This window comes from Ochotona princeps, chromosome 8, assembly GCF_030435755.1.
Source record: "Ochotona princeps isolate mOchPri1 chromosome 8, mOchPri1.hap1, whole genome shotgun sequence".
NCBI classification, from domain to species: domain Eukaryota; kingdom Metazoa; phylum Chordata; class Mammalia; order Lagomorpha; family Ochotonidae; genus Ochotona; species Ochotona princeps.
Genome location: NC_080839.1, coordinates 15693087 through 15714034, shown reverse-complemented (window position 1 = coordinate 15714034; position 20948 = coordinate 15693087). Strand labels below are relative to the sequence as shown.

Here is a 20948-nt window from a genome sequence, read left to right as displayed (position 1 = left end):
TGAGAATGCAAATGTTAGGTCTTGTTACTTTACCATAGTCCCTGAGACTGTCATTGCATCTTTTTTTCTGCTCAAATTTCTATGTATCTTGATTGATGTTTTTATACTAACACTTAGATTCTGTTGTCTGTCTATGCAATTATTTTTTAATTGATTGATGTATCTTTCCTTTCTTTGTGAAATTTCTTTCAAGGGTGTTAGAATGTTTTTATAATGATTACTCTGAATCTTTTGCTTGCACATTGGTGTCTGTTGATTATTTTTTTCCTCCAGTTTTTCTTGTTACTTTGTATGTGAAATAATTTTGCATATGTTCTAGTCTGTGAAGAATGCTGGTGTTTTTGTTTTAGTGTATTCTATCTAGTTAGGTTCAGGCCACAAGTTCTGACCAGTCTTCCCTGGATTCAGGTTCATGTTTAATTTCTTTTCTTTTTTTAAGATTTATTTGTTTTTATTAGATAGGCGGATATACAGAGAGGAGGAGAGACAGAGAGGAAGATCTTCCGTCCGATGGTTCACTCCCCAAGTGAGCCGCAACGGCCGGTGCTGCGCCGATCCGATGCTGGGACCAGGAACCTCTTGCGGGTCTCCCACGCGGGTGCAGGGTCCCAAGACTTTGGGCCGTCCTTGACTGCCTTCCCAGGCCACAGGCAGGGAACTGGCTGGGAAGCAGGGCCGCCAGGATTAGAACTGGCAACCATATGGGATCCTGGTGTGTGCAAGGCGAGGACTTTAACCACTACGCTATCGCGCCAGGCCTGGTTCATGTTTAATTTCAAAACCATTGTAGTTCTGCAAGTTTTTTCTGTGTTGCAGCCATTCTGGATCCTGGGAACTGGATCTGTCCCCTAGTCGAGTCCATAATAAACTGTTTAGAAACAGAAACATGCAGGCATACACAAGTCATGACAAACCCAGGAGGTGTGGGCACCCTTTCAGCTGCCTGAACGTCCCTGCGGCCCCGAACTCCACGGGGTAGTTGTTTGAATGCACCGTGGGTTATTTATGGGAATGTATGTTCTCTCTGTTCCAGACCGTGTTGGCCCCAGTGTGCTTTTACAGTTGTACTAGATACCCGTTTATTGCTGCAGTATTCCTAGGGCCAACATGTTCTCTGAATTCAGTTGAATCAAAGACATTTGTATTAAATCTATGTATTTTTCCACATTATTCTCCAAAAATATGCCTATTTACACTTCCAGCAAGAGTGACAGGTTTTAGAAATGGACCATAAGAATTTTCCTTCCTGAGAGCCTATAGGGGGAAGGGATACTGACTAGGAGTGTCCCAGAGTGAAGTGAACAGTCTTTGTGTTTGGCCAGGTGCAAATCACCTATTCATGTTTTTTTTTCTCCCCAGAATTTTGATTCTGACATCAGCAGTGTGGGGATCGATGGCTGCTGGCAGGCAGACAGCCAGAGGCTGCTCAACGAGGTGATGGTGGAGCACTTCTTTCGCCAAGGAATGTTGGACGTAGCTGAGGAGCTCTGCCAGGTAACAGTGAGAGGATCCAGGGAAGGAACAGCTCCGCAGTGTGTATGGTTTGTGCAGTGAGGTTTTAACTGCTAGCCACAGGCAGGTTGTTAATATCTTAATCACCAGAGATGACCTTGATTTTTTAAGTCGTAAAAAATGTAATCCCAGAACTTGTCCAAGCTGTTCCTTCCTTCCTTTTGACTGACAAACTTGATCCCAGGTCACGAGTCAAGATCATCACTGCTTCCTTCTGTCCTTTGTGTGGGTGAAGGGAGGTTAGGATAGTAAAGAAGAGGAAGGGGACAAAGCGGTAATATTTCCCCTTCTGATCCAGTGCAGCTAAGAGTGTTTTGTTGATCATCCAGGTTTTAACCTGAAAATGCGCTTCCGTGAGCAGCATTTTTTTTTTTAATTTCTACGTAACATGAGCTTAGAGATCTCAGGTTACCAATACCTTTCAGTCAGAACAGAGAAGTTACCATGTGTTGAATTTTGCTGTATTTTTTCCTTTTCACGCACCCTCATAAGGTGGAAATGATCGTTCCCATTTGACAGATGTGATTTCTGAGGCTTAGAGAAATAACTTGCCCAAGGCCATGCAGGTTCTTCCATCTGTGTGTTTCTGACCTCTGTACTAAGCCTTTATTTGCTATTATTTTTCTGTTTGGAAAAATGAAGGACTAAAAGGATTAAATAATTTAGGGCCAGCCTATAAACTGAACCTCTAATCTAAATCTTTCCTACTTTGTATTTTTAAAGTATTTATTTATTTGAGAGGCAGAGAGCTAGACAAAGATAGAGGAAAGGAGAGAACTCCCATCCACTGCTTTCATATTAGATAGGTCTGCAGTGGCCAGGGGAAGTGAAGTTGGGAGCTGGGACCGAGTCTAGGTCTCCTCCCCCTATGGGTGACAGGAATGCTGCCACTTGAGTTAGCATCACTGCTTCCCAGAGTCCACACTGTTAGCAGGAAGCTGGGAGTAAACTGCCAGGCAAAGTGCCTGCTGCAGTCGTTTCTATCTTAAAAAATTTCGGAAAGACCTGAACCTTATATTCATATAAATTTCCTCTTACTGGGGATTTATTTTTGTTTTTTATTAATGAAGACCCAAGATAATGGGGCTTAAACAAAAATAAAGCTTCCTTTTCTTATGTCGACACAGGTCGTGTGGTGTTCCTAGCATGTATGGCAGCTCCGCCTCATGGAGCTCCCTGTGGTACTGCACTCAGGGAGCCCTGTCCTTGGGGTCCAGACTAGCAGCCAGAGCTCCAGCTGCACGTCTCATCCTAGGCAGGAATACAAGCACGTGTTAATATTTCACTGGCTAGTCTTAAATCTTGCAAAGCCAAACATACCCCAGTTTCATGTGCCAGCTGAAATTTGGGAGCTACTACAGAACAAGGCAAAATGACTTTGGGTCAGGCGTCAGTCGGCCACAGAGATATGTTGAAAGGAAGCTATCTTTAATGGTCTGTCCCATATTTTACTATTAAGAATATGCATCTATCACTATTTATTTACTCTAATATCTACTAACAAAATTCTGTTTTGTATTTTTCTCTCTCCCTCCTCTCCCACAGGAATCTGGTCTTTCTGTAGATCCAAGTCAGAAAGAACCATTTGTGGAGTTAAATCGAATATTAGAAGCATTAAAAGTCAGAGTTCTGAGACCTGCTCTGGAGTGAGTTACTACGTTTTTTGTTGTTGTTTGTTTGGTTGGTTTTTTGGTTTTTGTTGTTTTATTTGTGGATACTGTGAGGGGGGCTCTCTGGGAAAGGACTTAATTGAAAATACATTTAAGTTTTAGATTAATCTAACCTGGGGTGAACGTAAGAGCAGTCAAGGGAGGAAAAAGTATCTTTTAGCCAAGTGGAGGGGTAGGGGGGTTGCAGTGTGAGAAAATGGAGCTTATTTCACTTATCAATTGCTCTGAATTCCCATGAAAGATTAGAGTTTGCTGTATCAGGCTAACCCCTCCCCCGCTTGATGTGTGGACTAGCCTTACAGCTTAAAGCACTGCTGTTCAGGCGGTATCTGTTTGATATTTGAGCTTCCATGGTATGCTGGTTCTGTGCTAGCCTTCTAAGAAATGCTTGCGTTGTTTCTTGGGACTAAGTGGTGTGCTTGAAGAGAGTAAATACTATTATGAAGGTTCTCTGGTCTTACTGTGGATTTTGGTTCTCTGTGAACTTTTTACTGCCATTAGTGCCTTGAAATCACTGAATAGTACTCTAGAGCAGGGTCAGCAAGTTCTCATAAAGTACCAAATAGTAAATATTCTATCATTTGCAGGTGGCATAAAATCTTGGGCACATAGTCTTCAGTGATCTTACAGTAAAGAAATTCATTCAACTTTATATGACCCCTGTTTTTGCACATTGGACCAGAAAATCCTGTGTCACATTACCACCCTCTGCCCCCGCCACACCACCATCATTAACACCTGTTAAACCCACAGAATTAACTTTCCACAGAATGTAACTTTGGAAAGTAAATCAACATTGCCATTAACTTGAACTTTTCCCAATTCTTGTGTATTACTGATAGGTAGATCCATGTGGAAAGCTGAACATATAGTTGTAACAAGAGGAGGGTGTTCTAGAAGGTGTTTACTGTTCTCATCCTGGTATACCATGACTCACTGAATGATGGAGGCAGCCCTGTGTAGCTGGTGGGCAGGTCAGAGGTCATGAGCAGAGTTGTGTTGTGTTGTTACTAAATGGTCCTTGATTGTCTCCATTCTTTCTAAGGCATCGTTTAGTAGCCAGCCTTCTCTTAAATGTCTACTATTAAAACCTTAATATGGGGCCCGGCGCGGTAGCCTAGTGGCTAAAGTACTCACCTTGCACACACTGGTGTTGGGGTTCAAAAAAGTCGAGTAAGATTTCAAGGCAAATGAAATCATTTTAATTTCTAGTCCAGGGGCAACCTGGACATCGAACAAAGTAAATGGGGGTTTTTATAGCAATTATCTATGAGAGAATCAATAGCAGGCCTGGCACGGTGGCCTAGCTGCTAAAGTCCACACCTTGAATGCACTGAGAATCAGTAGCTACATGATGTTGGGTAAACATAATGAGGGGTTACTTTGTGACATAGAGCAGAAAGCAGGTAAAAAATTTCTGGTGTTTAAGATTATGATCCAGTTTTACTTCAGTTAAGATTTATAGTTCAAAAGCTCGGGATTTCAATCTTATCACTTCAATGTAGACAGTAAAACAGTATGCCTTGAAGGCAACTTTTTACCGGGAATTCTAAGAACTCCAAAATCATTCCTATCCTGATTGCTTCCTGATATTTCAGGTATGTGTGGGGGATATCAGGAGTGTGGGGGGGTTTCCCGTGACAGGAAGCAGATGTTTCTTAGGAGATTCCAGAGGTTCAGGAATATATTCCCCCTGACAATTAACCCTATCATGCCGGGATCCCATATGGGCACCAGTTCTAATCCCGGCAGCCCCACTTCCCATCCAGCTCCCTGCTTGTGGCCTGGGAAAGCAGTCGAGGAGGGCCCAAGACTTTGGGACCCTGCACCCGCGTGGGAGACCCAGAAGAAGCTCCTGGCTTCAGATTGACTCTGCTCTGGCCGTTGCAGCCGCTTGCAAATTGACTCATCGGATGGAAGATCTTCCTCTCTGTCTCTCTTCTTTGTACTGCCTTTCCAATAAAAGTAAATCTTAAAAACAAAACAAAACAAAACAAAAAAACCCCTTAATATGAAGCCTCCATAGTTGAATCAAGATTAAGTATCTCAATAGATAATACCTGAGCAGTTATGTAAAACCAGAAGGCGGCCCGGCGCGGTAGCATAGTGGTTAAGGTCGTCACCTTGCACGCACCGGGATCCCTTATGGTTGCCGATTCTAAGCCCAGTGGCCCCCTTCCCATCCAGCTCTCTGCCTGTGGCCTGGGAAGGAAGTCAAGGACCGCCCAAGGCTTTGAGACCCTGCACACACGTGGGAGTCCCAGAAGAGGCTCCTGGCTTTGGATTGGCTCGGCTCCAGCCGTTGTGGCCGCTTGGGGAGTGAATCATCAGATGGAGGATCTTCCTCTCTGTCTCTACTCTCTGTATATCTGCCTTTCCAGTGAAGGTGAAATAAATCTTTAAAAAGAAAAATAAATAAATAAATAAATAAATAAATAAATAAATAAATAAATAAAATCAGAAGGTATAAAAGAATCAACATGCAGTCAGAAGTGAATCTTCCCACCCTGGCCTCCCAGTTTATGTACTCAAACTTTATGTACTTGTGTGTCTTTCCAATGAAATTCATATGTGAGCAAGTTTATAGTATTAATTATGTGTATGTCTTTATGCACAAATTGTTTCACATTATACATACAATTTTGCTTTTTCTCTTTAAAAAAGTTTGCTATCTTTTTTAAAAGATTTATTTATGTTTTTTTTTATTTATTTGAAAGTCAGACTTATAGTGACAGGGAGAGACAGATCTCCCATTTGCTGGTTCACTCCCCAGATGGCTGCAGCAGAAAGAAACAAGAAACTTAGGGGCCCAAACACTTAAAGCATCTTCTCTGCTTTTCCCAGGCCATTGGCAGGGAGCTGCATCTGAAGTGGAGCAGCTGGGACACACTGGTACTCATCTGGGTTACCAGTGTTGCTGGCAGTGGCTTTACCCACCACACCACAACACCAGTCCTAGCATCTTGCTTGTTTCAGTTAAAAATGTTTGAATATTTATGGGTTACGGAACAAATGGAACCATCTCAGTTTTACCGGTGGCTGCTTAGTGTTCTGTTTTAGGTATTGTATTCTGGAGTGAGATTTGTGTGCACCAGCCAGCACACATAGCAGTGGATGCAATTGCTTGGTCAATTCTACCCTTGTCCTCTATCTCTCAAAAGCTGACAGATGCTGAGGGCTCACTCAGCCAGGCATGCCCCCAGCCTAAGATCTTGTGTGTGCCAGCAGGCAGAGGTTAATACTATTTAGTCCAGCCCAAGTCTCTCACATGGGCGGGTGCCTTGGCCTGAGCCATACATATACTCCTGTTTCCCCCTCTAAACTGCTCCATCTCAGCCCCCCACCTACCTGCAAGTGCAGTGCCTGGACCATGGAAGACCCCAGAAATCACTCCTTCCTTGTCAAATGTGCCCTCAGCTGCTTCTACTCTAATACAACCCCAGAACCCCTTCTTTGGGCAATTTGCAGCATCCCATCCCCTACCTACCACCTGGGGGCCCAGGTAGTATGTCCCAGCCCAGAGTTCTCTACCTTCCTCACCTTTAAAGGATAAAGAAAGAAGAAAAGAATAAGCAACTATGTTAGTATACTGGTATAGTTAACGCAAGCTTGGCATTTACCAGGTCCACAATGCCCACCAACTCCTGGCTGCTTTTCTCCCAGGAGTGTAACACTTGTCCGGGTACAAGGCAACCTAAGCAGTTGCCTATAGCTGGGGAGATTATAGAGTTCTTCACAGGAGAAATGCGAAATAGGTTTTCTTAGCTCAGGCCCTAGAGGGTTTCAGATTGGGCAGCCCATGAACAGAATCCAGAGGCTACTGCAAGATGGCAGGATTGGCGGGCATGGGAAGGAACCACACAGCAGCTGCTGGTGGTGGTGTGTGGTCAGTGGTCCTTTGCCTTGCTCTTAGGCAGGCTGGGAAGATTGCCGAATCAATGAATAAAATACCATCTGTAAGCAGAAAAGGAAAACGGACAGCCAGCAGAGGTGCCTGATGGTGGAGCCTCGGCTCTCACTGGCAGTGTGGGTGGCAGGGATGAGGCAGTTTGTAGCATGCATCTTGTTCTCAGTTGTGGCTTCCTGTGGGTGGGCGGTCTCCCTGGTCTCCTAGGATAGCAGAGGACATAGGCTTTGAGAGAGGAGCTCATGGGCAGGAGCATTCCAGGCTTGCATAAGCTAGGTGTTTCCCTTAGAATTCCCATCCTGCAACCCCCAGCTGCCCATCTTTCTGCCTTTCGGCTTTCATTCCTAAAAGATGGAACAAGAGAGAGTTGATACATCAACTCTTCCTGTGTGCAAAGTCTTGCAGAGAAGATGTACCATTATTAAAAGAAGCTAACTGAAATGGAAAATGATGCTCAGTGAGGAAGGTACAGAAAAGGATGGCTTGATGCAACAGGCCAGAAAAGAAATATTTGGGTGACAGCTCCATTTTTTCCTGTCTCCTATACTGGTTAAAGTGAAAGTATGTAGGAACTCCCAAGATGTGTAGATGTGTCTTGGAAATCAGAATAGCCTTTATTAGAATTCAGATCTCCTGACTGGAGGGGCTGGACCTGCCTGGAGTCAGGAGGCCAGAACTTAACCTGGGTCTCTCCCGCCTGGGCGGCAGGGTCCCAGTACTTGAGTTGTCACCTGCAGTCTCCCCTGCTGTACCAGATGCCAAGCGCATCTTCAGGAAATAGTCCGTGAGGACCAAATACCCACCAGCGCTGTGATGAGTCAGCTGGTGATAGTTCCAGCGATGGACCCAACCCAGGTGAGAAATTGTCATTTGAATATGCTTCAAGTGACATTTGGGGCTGGCATTGTGCTGCTGGTTAAGCTGCCACCTGCTGCTTATGGGGGTGTGCTGGTTCCAGCTCCCTGCCAATGCACCTGCAAAAGAAGAAGTTCTTGGCCCAAGTAGTTTGGGGCCTTGCCACCTGTGAGGGAGACCCATATGGAGTTCCAGGTCCCTGGCTTCAGCTTGGCCCAGCCCCCAGTGATTCAGTGGCTGGAAGATCACTTTGCCTCTTTTTCTGTAATTCTGCCTGATTAATAGATGGATAGACAGATAAATAAATGCCTCTCAAGTTAAATGGTAGCCAACCTCTAAACCAAAGGTATAGTTTATTTTTTTGGCTGACTTTAATTTTTTGTGATGTTTGCTATTCTCTGAATGAGGGAAATAATTTATTGATTCATATTACCAATGTCCTGCCAAGTCCAAACCTGTACAGTAAGTCTTATGACTCATTGTTCCTAAATTTCAGATTTATTCCAAGAGGCTATTAAAAAAAGAGACTAAAGAAAGTCCCTAAAGGAGACTGGTTTTTAGAAGTACTTATGCCTGTAAAAGTATAGTCAGGGATGGTAATGGAGAGTGCAGTAGGATCTGAAAGGGCTTACCTTCACAGTTTTGCTCTAACTAGATGCCCACCCAGATTGGCATAGCTGCAGGAGAGAGTAATACTCCTGCTGTCCATTGTTCTGGGGGAGAGCAGCCCACTATGGAGGTGAAATTTAGCTTTCATTGTGCTTGAGTAAAGATAGGAAAATTTTGAATATGAAGCTCGCATTGTGCCAAGTCTTTTCAGAGGCCTCAGAATTAGGATGATTAATGTTTCTGTTGAGTAAGTGTGAGGTATATCTTAGTCACTTCATAAGAAGTATGTTTGGGGGTCTCTTCATTAGGGGATTGTGGTGGCAGTAAATTGAGGTAACTTTGACATTGGTGATCTACTGGCCCCACCACCACCCCTCTGCTCTACAGTGTTTCTTTACGTAAGGAATGGTCCAAGTGGTAACATGTTCTCGTGGCCCACATTGAGATTGGGGAGTGGGCTTTTTTTTTTTTTTACAGAAACAAATAATTTAGTTAACTTGCTGGTTGATAAAGTGCATTGTTTGTGTATGTGTATGTATTTTAATCTGAAAATCAGGCATTGTGGCACAGCAGGTTCAGCTGCCATGTGTGTCGGGCTGCCAGTTTGGATCCCAACTTTTCTGCTTCCAGTCTGGCTGCCATCTGCATCCTGACAGATGATGACTTACATATTTGGGTCCCTGCCACCTCTATTACCGATCCAGATGGAGTCTGGGCTCCTAGCTTCAGCTTGGTTCAGCATTTGGGGCATGGACAGTGGATGGAGATTTCCATCTCCCCGGTCCCCACCTTTTAAGTACATGAAAATAATCACCCCCCTCCCAAAATCTGAAGTTCTCTGCTAGAAATGCCAGTATCCAGAATATAGCACTCTATCAAGAATTCATGTAATGAAAGCATACAGTCATGAAGTGGTCATAAGATAGCTTAACAGGTTTGATTGTATTACTAGGAGGCAAGACAAAATGAGTTTTATAAATAAAAACCTGTATTTAATCTGCTCAGCAAACTGTGGCCTTGTTCAGAAAGTATAAATGTGGATTCCTGGGTTGGCATTATGAGTGTGAGGAAGAGATTCCAACAGACAAGGTTTCATGTTAACACCAAAGTGTGCCAAAAAATGTGTAGGATTAAAATAGGTAGTGTTGGGCCCAGTGCAGTGGCCCAAGTGGCTAAAGTCCTCACCTTGCATGTGCTGGGATCCCATATAGGTGCTAGGTCACGTCCTGGCTGCTCCAGTTCCCTGCTTGTGGCCTAGGAAAGCAGTCAAGGATGGGCCAAAGGCTTGGACTCTGCATTTACATGGAAGAGCTGGAGGAGGCTCCTAGCTTTTGGCTTTGAATCAACTGAGCTCTGTCTGTTGTAGCCACTTAGGGAATGAACCAGTGGATGGAAGAGATTTCTGTCCTCTCTGTGAATCTCTGACTTCCCAATAAAAGTAAATGAATATTTTTTTAAAAATTGGGAGTGTCATCCTTAGTTTAGATGGTTTGCTAAGGAAGATTAAAAATCCTTTTGCCTTGTGAGATTTTACTTTTGATATTTAAAAGTTACATGAAGGAAAGTTTATTACAGATTTGAAATACTTCAAGAATTGTGAAAACTTGGATTATATGGGTTTGAGTATTGTTGCTTTTGCATTAAGCTGGAAGTTACTGTTCATTATAGGAAACTTGGGGCCTGGAAGGCAGCCTGGAACACTGAGAGGTCAGGATAGGGGGTGCTGCCATGCAGCGGGATTTTGTCATTGGCACGTGCCAGTGGGTCATCCACCTGCTGCTGGCCTGATGCCCCGATGCCCCATTCTAATTAGTCAGAGCCCATCCCATAGTAGCTGGTAACTGAAGCTTGGAATCTAACTTTTCCTGAGAACATTCCTGTTGGAATTTTTGGTGTCTGTGTGTGTGTGTGTGTGTGTGTATACACACATATACTGTATACAGTACATGTATACACACACACGCACACCTCACAATTTCTCCTCTTCCCTGCCCCTTTTAACACTGTATCATGAACACTTTCTGACGAAAATGAGATGTTTTTCCTTTGTAAGTGGCCTGCTTGAGGACTCTGTTTTCTTCTAGTTGGCCTTTGTCTTTTATTCACATGTGTAGCTGCTGTCTCTATAGCACCCTTCTTTGACTTACAGACACCTCCTGTCAGAAATGGAGAAAAGAAAAAACTCACTGCCCGTCCAGGGTCGTTAGTAGAAAAACAGAATCATTCTTTTATGGGTTGCCATTAGAAACTTCTGGCTAAGTGGTCTGAAATGCAGCCTTTGGAGTGAAAAGATATCTTGAGACTGCAGACAGCACAGCTCTGCTGGCGCCACCGGCTAGTGTGGGGCGTGGGTGAGAGACAGCTGCTCCTGTGGACGGGCCTCACCACATTACCTCTCGTGGCTGCCAAGGCTCCAAAACTAACCTGAATTTAAGTAAATGTTTACAAGATCAGGTGATTAATATTAGATCACATGATGACTATTTTTTTAAAATCACTTTAAGATCAAAGAAACTTTAGTGGCCTGACTCTCAGAGGTGCATCCTTCAGCAAGTCAAGAGACTGTTTATGCAAGTGGAGCCCTGTGGGAAGGTATAGGAGCCAGGAGAGGCAGCTTTGTGAGGTGCAAGCCCCATGGGCTGGTCTACTATGAACAACTTGAGGTGCTTCACTCCTGATGTTTGGGGAGTTCCTCAGATCCCGTTGACCATGTTCAGATCCCATTGACCCTTGGTGAGTTGAGTGAGCATGGGAATGATTTGATTGTAGCACCAGCAGGTGCCTGCTGCTTTGGTGTTCAAATGATGTGGTTGGTAATAGTCCCAGTTCTAGATGGGTTATCCATGCTGTGCCATGCTGGGTTGGGCCCAAGTCTCTATATCTTGGATTCTTCAAAACTGAAGAATGTTGCCTTCCTCATTAGTGTTATGTGGGCACAGTAAGATATACCATGTAATATTTGCATAATCTGATTAAACTGAAAGTACCATGAGAGGAAATATCTGCACTTACTCTTTTAAATCCCAGGTAGCACAAGATCTTACAGCTATAACAGTAACTCAGAAATAAATGATTCCCCTTCAGAATCTTTGACTGACTGAATAGTTTCTGGTTGAACAGGAAACAAACAGGTTCCAGGCAATGTGTTTGTGACTGATGGCTCACACCACTCCAGAGTGCATCCTTGTGCACGCTGAATCCACGGTGTGACACATCCCAAGGATGTGGTTGTATTCTGACTTGGCATTGATACTGTCCTTTATCAGCTGAAGGATTTCTTCAGGTGGAGTTGTGGTGTATCTTGTTTAACGGGTTGATGCTACCACAGACTTCCACAAGATGGCAGGCCAAACCTCTTGTTCATGTCAGTAAGATTTCAAACAAGTTTGAATGTACCTGTCTTATTCTCTTGATTATTGTTACAAATATTTTTCTTCTTGTTTTGTTTTTGTAGGTGGGCAGTATCAAACCGTGAAATGCTCATAGCCCAAAACAGCTCCTTGGAGTTCAAGCTGCATCGACTCTACTTCATTAGCTTGTTAATGGGTGGAACTACAAATCAGCGAGAGGCGTTACAATATGCCAAGAACTTCCAGCCATTTGCCCTAAATCATCAAAAAGGTGAGTCTGCAGCCCATTGGTAATAGGACTCTATGGCCACCACTGAAGTTTAACATTTTACCTGAAACAGGCCCGACACGTATTTGCTAATAAAGCAGATGTAGATGAAAATTATTCACAAAAAACCCTGATTACCCCATAACCAAGTCAAACACTAAAGCTCCATAAGAGCTAGTGGCAGTGTGAAAGCACAGCCTGGAGTAATACCGAGTGTGCGCGGTGTGCCCAGTGATGACATCATCATTATACCTCCAGACAGTGCTGATTAATGCTGTGCTGTGTGTACAAAGTTACACAGTCAGTGCTTGCTTTTTCTTCATGATGTACTTTTAAATTTAAAGATGAGGGAACAAATGTTACACTTAAACCAAATTAAGGGTCAGAATATTTCAAGATTTTCTAACTTAAATTTAGGTTGTTTATTAATAGAGATCTATTCACTAATTTACTCCCCAATGTACACACCAACTGGGGTTGAGCTGGGCCCCAATCAGGAGCCTGGAACTCAATCCAGGTCTCCCATGTGAGTGGCAGAGACCCAACAACTTGAGCTGCTTGCTGCCTCCATTCACAAGAAGCTGCACTCTAACCTGGGCACTCTGTTACAAGATATGGGTGTGACACCTTACACTGTGCATCAAACACCTGTGTCATGGACCGGAATTTCAGGACACTGAGGCTGTCTCAGTTGTGAGGGGGTTCAGTCTGTTAACTGCAAGCAAACGTTCATGTGCAACTATTCACACCTTTTGTTCAGACATTCAGGTTTTGATGGGAAGCCTTGTGTACCTGAGACAAGGGATAGAGAACTCACCTTATGTTCACCTGCTTGATGCAAACCAGTGGGCTGACATCTGTGACATCTTCACACGGGATGCCTGTGCCCTGCTAGGGCTGTCTGTGGAGTCCCCGCTCAGTGTCAGGTACGGAAGAGGGCCCTGTCTATTACTGACCTGTATACTGCCCAGTTGGCTCCTCTTGTCTTGATGTTTAAAGCTTAGAGAACTTTTTTCTCTCTGGAGAAGAGTGCTTTTGGTTTTCCTAGAGACTGAGAGTTGGCAATGACTTGGTTTTAGGGCAGCAGTTGCTTAAGTCTGTTCTGTGACCCTGGAGGTCCCAGAGCCTTTGCCATCATATTGGCACTGCACAGATGGTACTTCTGTCCTACAGCTCTGGAGGACAGACTCAAAATTGGGGATGTACATATAGGGAATGTGTTAGGATCAGACACCGTGGGGGAATGAAAGTGAAAGGACTGGGCCAAGAGAAAAGTCGGTTGTGACAGAAGCACAAAGAAATCTCTGACTGTGAGCAGCTGCAGGGCTGTCCCGCATTGGTCAGTGGGGCTGAACTTTCATGTCCTCTTGCGGGGCAGTTACTGCCTGAGACCTTGGATACGTGGCTCTCACTGCTCAAAATAGTCCTGAAGAGGGACTCAGTTGAGCAGGGACTGCAACACTTGAGCTCTGAAAGATGGGTGCTTCTTCCTGGAAGCGCTGCAGGGCCAAGGATGCCACTCGTGACCCGCAGACAGAGCCCAGCAACTCTGGCTTGTTTGACAGATACAAACACTGGTTGTTTGTGCACTAACTTCAGGTGGTGCACGAAATTCTGTAAAAGCTTCTTAAAGTTTCTCACTTTTTCGCTTTGAACTGTGAGTAGTGTCTAGGTGCAGCCCACACTTTGACTGCTTTAGTAAGCCTTTGGTGGAAGAATCTTCTAGGGAAGATGAGCAAGTGTATTGGCAACTAGGCGAGGGTGTTGGTGTTGCTGAGTGAAGAAATCAGTGCGAGACGCTTTCTCCCCCGCAGATCTGATGCTGGAACTGCCGTGCAGAGCAGAGCACTGGTCCTTTTTTGTGCTCTTGCTTTTCTCCGTGCAAATGGGAATGCTTGGAACGAGCAATTCTGTCTTTCAACACTGGATCCCAAAGCACCAGTTTTTATGTGTAGAGTGTAATGTTTTGAACTGTTGCATCTTTAATTACCATTTGTATTTTTTTTTAAGATTTATTTATTTTTATTGGAAAGGCTGATACACAGAGAGGAGGAGAGACAGACAGGAATATCTTCTGTCCGTTGGTTCACTCCCCAAGTGACCGCAACGGCTGGAGCTGAGCCAATCTGAAGCCAGGAGCCAGGAGCTTCTTCTGGGTCTCCACGCGGGTGCAGGGTTCCAAGGCTTTGGGCCGTCCTTGACTGCCTTCCCAGGCCACAAGCAGGGAGCTAGATGGGAAGTGGGGCTGCCGGGATTAGAACCGGCGCCCATATGGAATTTTGGTGCGTGCAAGGCAAGGACTTTAACCACTATGCTATCGCGTCAGGCCCACCATTTGTGTTTTTTTTTTTTTTAAAAAAAGATTTATTCATTTTATTACAGCCAGATATACACAGAGGAGGAGAGACAGAGAGGAAGATCTTCCGTCCGATGATTCACTCCCCAAGTGAGCCACAACGGGCCAATGCGCGCTGATCCAAAGCCGGGATCCTGGAACCTCTTCCGGGTCTCCCATGTGGGTGCAGTGTCCCATTGCATTGGGCCGTCCTCAGCTGCTTTCCCAGGCCACAAGCAGGGAGATGGATGGGAAGTGGAGCTGCCAGGATTAGAACCGGCGCCCATATGGGATCCCGGGGCTTTCAAGGCGAGGACTTTAGCCGCTAGGCCACGCCGCCGGCCCCAACCATTTGTGTTTTTTAAAGCTGCATTTGGTTATTTACTAAATAGACTCTAATGGTTCTTGTTTTTTGGGTTTTTGTTTTGTTTTAACCAGGGGTTGCTTTATCAGCTCACTACCGGGAGTGTACCTGCGGGCTTGGGAAAGGGGGAGGGGGGAAGCCGCTTGCTTCTCTTACAGTAGGCATGTCTAGATGTGATTGCAGCTAGCAGAAGGCTCTGCCCTGTGCAGTAGCCAGAACCTGCGGTGTGGGGCATCTGGAGGAGTGGACGTCTCTCTGGCCACACTGCCTGACACGGGCCTGGCACTGATGCTTCCTCTGCTGCTCTCCCAGTTTCTCAGCAGGTTGTGTGGCGCTGCCAGCTTTAATTAACATCAAAGCCGTGATTGAACAGAGGCAGTGTACTGGCGTTTGGAACCAGAAAGACGAATTACCTGTGAGTTCTGCTTCCCATTGCTTCTTTATCTCTCCTCTCATTACAAAAAATAGCGATGTGAAGGGTTGACAAATAACCAGGAAACACTGTTGTAGTTCTGTGACAGGAGCAAGAAACAGAACAGCTTACGTTTTATTTTGGAGGTGCTAGAGAGAGTTCTTAAAAGTTTGACAGGAAATCAGCTATGTGACTGTTAAAATCCAGGCCTCTGTAACACCTGCAGTCCAGTGGACCTCCAGTGCTGCGTGTCTACTGCAGTCATATTTTGCTTTGTTTCAAGATTTATTTATTTGAAAGGTAGAGTTAGAGAGAGGAAGGGAAAGCTCTTCCATCTGCTGGTTTACTGCCCTAATAGTCCTAATAGCTAGGGATGCCCCAGACCGATATCAGAAGCCTAGAAATCCATCCAGGTCTCCCACATTGGTGACAGGCCCAAAGCACTTGGACAGTCCTCCATTGCTTTTCCCAGGCCTTTGGCAGGAAGCTGGAACAGAAGTGGAGCTTCTGGGGACACAAACCAGTACCCAAATCAGATGATATTGCAGGTGGCAGATTAACGTGCTGTGCCTTGATGCTGGCCCCTGATCCCATGGTTTTAAGCAGTGGTGCAACCGCTTGCTTTTCTAAGTACTAGTTTGCTCATCTCTACCTTGTGGACCCACCCTTTCTGCTGCTGCTGAGATAACTTAGGCACGCTTAGAATCATTTGGGGCACAGGGTGGCTATTCACATGGTATGAAGTGCCAAGGTCATTCTGTGTGTGCCCTACCAGGTCACTGACAGCAAGCCCTTAAAGGTTCCTGTCTGGAATTACCATCCCTGTCACAGTTGTGTCACAGGTGCTAAAGGACTACACTAAGCATCTTGTTGCTTATTCTTTTTGTTTCTCCTCTGCCATACCTGTACTCAGGTTTATCTGTAGTCACCTGGTGTGCAAGCCGGTATCCCTGTTAGTTGGTGGCCCCAGCCACTCCTCCAGATCTGTTTGCGAAGGAAGGCACGGGTGCATTTGCAGTCCCTAGTATGGTCAAGGCGCAGGCATCACCCCTGTTCCCTGCTGGTAACCCCCACAGTGAAAGGAGCGTAAAGCAGGTGCTCGGCCCCTGGGGGGATCCCAGTGCCATGTGGTGGGAAGTTTTGCCCCAGAACAGGGCAGACAAGAATCTGCTGATAGCCTGTGGGTTGGCTGGGTTAAGCAGCTGAAGTGGGCAGTCAAGCTGTCTGCTGTCAGGCTTGCTCTGTGACACTATTGGCCTTCTTGCAAGAGCCTGGGTTATCGGACCCTTATGCCTGTAGCCATTTTGGTTTGAAGACGGAAAACAAAACTGCCATTTGTGGAGCTCTTGTCTCTGCCCTGTTGGGGGATTTCGTGGTAGGTCAAAGCGTGGAGGAACAGCTGGTCCCAGGGCCATGGGCTGATGTGGAGATTGTGCTAGGTCCCACTGAACCTTGCCACAAACCCAGGGCAGGTGGTTCCTCTGAATGGTTGCACAGGACACAGGGAACTCGGATCCAGAGTTCACACAGAAAGATGTAAACCGTGTTTAGTCTGCCCAGGAAGGAGTTACTACACTGAATGTTTTCACCGAGCCCAAGTGTGCTATAAAGTGGCTTCTGGTGGGGTTTGTTCATGTGGGTATCTTGACAATGTTTATGTTCTGGAACGCCACTCTGGGACCTTTGAAGCTGAAACACATCAGAGGTGCGTTTGAAAAGTAACACTACTAAAAAAAAAAAAAAAAGGCGGTGCTATGCATAGTCCTGAAGGTTGAGTTCGCACTTGGAGTTGCCCTTTGAGTGAGTCAGGGAGCTGTCAGCGTTCTGCAGGTGAGCAGCTCCCTGTGCCACACAGTGTGCAGGAACCCAGGCAGCATTTCCAGAAATATCACATGAGCCCTTTTTAAACTTTCTTTGCACAGATTGAAGTGGACCTTGGTAAAAAGTGCTGGTATCACTCTATATTTGCCTGCCCCATTCTTCGTCAGCAAACGACAGATAACAATCCACCCATGAAGCTGGTCTGTGGTCATATTATATCGAGAGATGCCCTGAATAAAATGTTTAATGGGAGCAAGTAAGTGCCTGACATTCTAGATGTTAGTAAATTTTTTTTTTCTGGCGGGTGGAGGGGATCTGTTGGGAAAATAAGAAGTAAATAGATTTCATGACTATTCAATTAGCAAGATAAGTGGTGTCTGATCTTTCTTCAGTCTCTGTGTAGCTTGTTCCTGGATATGTGATTATATTTAGAATTATAAATCTTTTAGCTTTGGGGAATATGATGCATCCTCCTGCCCTTTTTTAAAATTATAGTGGCTTGATGTATGCCATATCCTGTTTTATGCTTTGTGTTTTCCATCCCACTTGATGTTACATCTGGGAGATCTTTTTATGTGCTGCTCCCCTCACCACCACCACCCTTTTTTTAAGTTGTTGAGTCTGCCATATGGGAATATGATTATTTAGCCTGTTCCCTATTAAGGAGTGTTTAGCTTGTTACTATAAACATTGCTAAAGTGATTTACCTGATTCCGAGGGTGTCTGTGTTTGTAATTGTTTTACTTCTAGTGCAGATTGGTGGAGACTAGAGGTCTGCTGGATCGCTGATCGCTGTGCAGACCAGCCGGGAGGTCGGGGGTGGGGCTCATGCGTCACCAAGAGGCATATGGGCTGCTGTCAGTGTGGGTTGGGTGGCTGACATCTGATTTTCTGCGCTTGAGTAGATTATGTAAATAGTGCTTTGGAAAACCATTTTGAGCTGGGTACAGCCTACACCTTTGGAGAAGAGAAACTAGATTTACTTCTGAGACCTCAAAAGCAGTTTTCAGAAAAATTGTTTTCATTTTGTTAATAAAAGAGCATCCACAGCCTTGGGCTGTGTTTTCATGACCCTTCAAGGCTTGGTGGCCATATTATGGGAAAGGCGTTATGAATTTTCAGAGGCGACCCATGCGCACACAGTGTATGGCTGTATGTATGGGTAAATTTGCATCTGATTGTTAGCAAGATTCTTCGGCTAGAAGGGACCTGAATGTTCTGTTCTGATCCTGGTCTTTGATGCCGTTTCTCTCTTTTTTTTCCTCTATAGATTAAAATGTCCATATTGCCCAATGGAACAAAGTCCAGGAGATGCCAAACAGATATTTTTCTGAAGAAATAATTTTAGTTTGCAATTTGTAAGTGAAACTGAGTTGTGGGTGCATTTCGGAAGAGAACTGTTCCATTTAATGCCGTGAACCAAGGACTCCGTGTGGATATAAACTAATGCTCCTGAGTTGTTGCCAGCATGGTAGTGTGCACACACTGAGGGAGTGCTCCCGACAGATGTTTTCATAGGGCTTTATTATTCTTGGTCTTCATTTCTGATCAAGTAAATACACCAGCAGTCGTCATTCAATGCAGGTTTTTGTACTTAATTATATGGTGATTTTTTTTTTTTTACTTTTTAAGAGCAGAAACAGAAATTGACCTTCCTGGCATGTGTGGAATCTTTCCCCAGCTTTTACTTTGGTCATTTTCTTGATAGTTGTGAACCTTGAGAGTGTTTGTGGAAATGTTTTATTTACTGAGATATAAACTTAAATGAAAACTCTTCTGAAAACGGTAGAGAAATTGAATTGTGGGTCTAAAACTAATTTGCATTTTTGTTTTTGTTTTTGCTTAAGGAAGAAAGCTGTGATAGATTCCAAATTTGCTTTTTGATGTTTTCTTCTGCTCCAGCTCTCACCATGAAGCCATCACACCTGCATTTGAGCTCTACTCGTAGCCCCACGGGCTGCCTGTTCACACAATTCCATCATGGATTTAGCAGGCTGGTGTGAGAAGTCTTCCACTACTGCTAAGTGGAAGGAGTGTTACTGGTTTTTGGTGTGGTTCTTGTATTTTGTTTTGTTTGGGGTTTTTTGTTTGGTTTTATTATTATTATTATTATTATTTTGTTGCTTTTATTGCCAAGAGGTGCTTGTTTTAAAAGTGTGTTCAATAAAATGAAAATCTTGAGTTAGAAGTGTTCCTAAGTTGATATGTGCTCTCTAGGTGTTGGTAGCCCTGTCCTCTGAAATCTGCCTTCAGGACCTGGCTGTCTCTGGCAACTCTGCCTGTCATTGCAGACACAGTGTTTTGTGTGTGTGGACTAACGTGCACCAGCATCAAGCATTGTGTATCTGGAAGGGAAGAAGCATGTTCCAGTCCTAAAGTGCCGTCACCTAACCCATCGCTATCGAAGTCCTTCAAGATAGAAGCTAGCAGATTTTCTATAGCACGGGATCTGATTGCCTTTTTCATTTCTGAATAGTTTCCTGTCCAATGCCTCTCTTCTGTGACATAGATCATCTCATTGACTGAACGCCTGTGTAGTGCTCTCGTGGATATAGATAATGGACTTCTCCTTTTGTGAGGGATCTTCATTTAATCCACTGTCCAGAAATAGCTGTGTGTACCACCAGTCCTTTTCTGGATGCTAACACGGAGAAGACCACCTCTATGGAGAGAATTCTGACTTAACCCCATGGTTACTTTGTTATGAAAGAATGTTAGATGGAAACCACCAAATATTCTGCAGCTTTATTTTACGGGCCGTGGAGCTGAACCATCCAGACCGAGATGCTTTGATGAGAAAATGGAATAAGCAGAAAACACAGATGCAAAGAAAAATGTGACACTTCTCATTCTAAACCACAGATGGGCTTACTTTGAGGGAGGGGTCAGCGAGCTAGGTGCTCGATTGATGGACCAGTGGCAGCGTTTGCAGTGATCCCTGAGCCTGGCTGGCTACCCCTGAGGGTCTCCCTGCGAGAGCTGGAATTGGTTTGTGAGGGAAGTGGGGACAGCAAGGGAGTGCTGCTTGGCAGCCATGGGGAGACAGCCCTCCAAGGGGTTGTGATGAGCCTGGCTCAGAGGGCTGGCTTTATCCCTGCCTCAGTCCAGCTCCTTCCTGTCACGTGTTTGCTTTTCACCATTGGAACCCTCTGAATAGGCCCTGAAGGAGGAGAGCTGAGACAGGCTCTTGGACTGCCAAGAGAGTTCCAGGCCACGCTCTGGGTCACAGGTGTAAACTGACTTACTATATAGATTTATGTTCTTTTCGTTAAACCTTTGGAGGTATCTTTTTGAAAGAAAACAAAAGTTTTTCTTCCTTGGGTCAAATTGAGCTTTATTTGCAACTCATTCTCATTTTCCACCTCAAGACACATATGTAACATTTATTAGGTGTCTCCAACGTTTGAATGATACACATGCTCTGAGACTGGGGGCAGATCACTGGCAGGCAGTCACTTGACAACAGTTGGAGCTTATGCCACTCTAAGGACAAAAGCCAGAGTTCTGTGTCCCCTGCCCAGCAATGGGAGTCCTATTGACACTCTTCTGTGCAATTCATGAAACCTTGAAAAGGATGCGCTCTTCCTGAAGTTTCTGTCTCCACGACTTGCTGCGTAAGGTCTTGTCAAGTCCACAGGGCGGGGGAAGGACCAACATGTGACACCTTCTTGATCTGACCATTGTAATGTGAAAATTGTGCTGTATACCCTCTAAGTACATGCTCTTAAAATCCATTGGAGACTAAATGTGCAGGGGAGGTGAATTTGAAGAGAGGCCAGGCTTTAACAAAGATGGCACAGTGTAACATTTTGCTTCCCACTTAGAAACACCTTGACAGACGGGGA

The 20948-nt window shown here is 44.8% G+C and overlaps 1 protein-coding gene across 2 annotated transcripts in view; it reads left to right on the top strand.

The window, feature by feature from the left end:
* The window catches only part of RMND5A (required for meiotic nuclear division 5 homolog A), a 49522-nt gene extending 28574 nt beyond the window's left edge, over window positions 1-20948 (top strand). The window contains exons 3-10 of one of the 2 annotated variants that reach the window (XM_058667653.1): window positions 1360-1494; window positions 3058-3158; window positions 12008-12174; window positions 12932-13097; window positions 15183-15285; window positions 17205-17359; window positions 18374-18461; window positions 19321-20948. In XM_058667653.1, the coding sequence (XP_058523636.1) occupies window positions 1360-1494; window positions 3058-3158; window positions 12008-12174; window positions 12932-13097; window positions 15183-15285; window positions 17205-17359; window positions 18374-18437 (891 nt within the window). In that variant the 3' untranslated portion in view covers window positions 18438-18461; window positions 19321-20948. Of the gene's footprint in view, window positions 1-1359; window positions 1495-3057; window positions 3159-12007; window positions 12175-12931; window positions 13098-15182; window positions 15286-17204; window positions 17360-18373; window positions 18462-18950 lie in introns of both variants that reach the window. The other variant, XM_012928575.3, reaches the window with a different exon arrangement.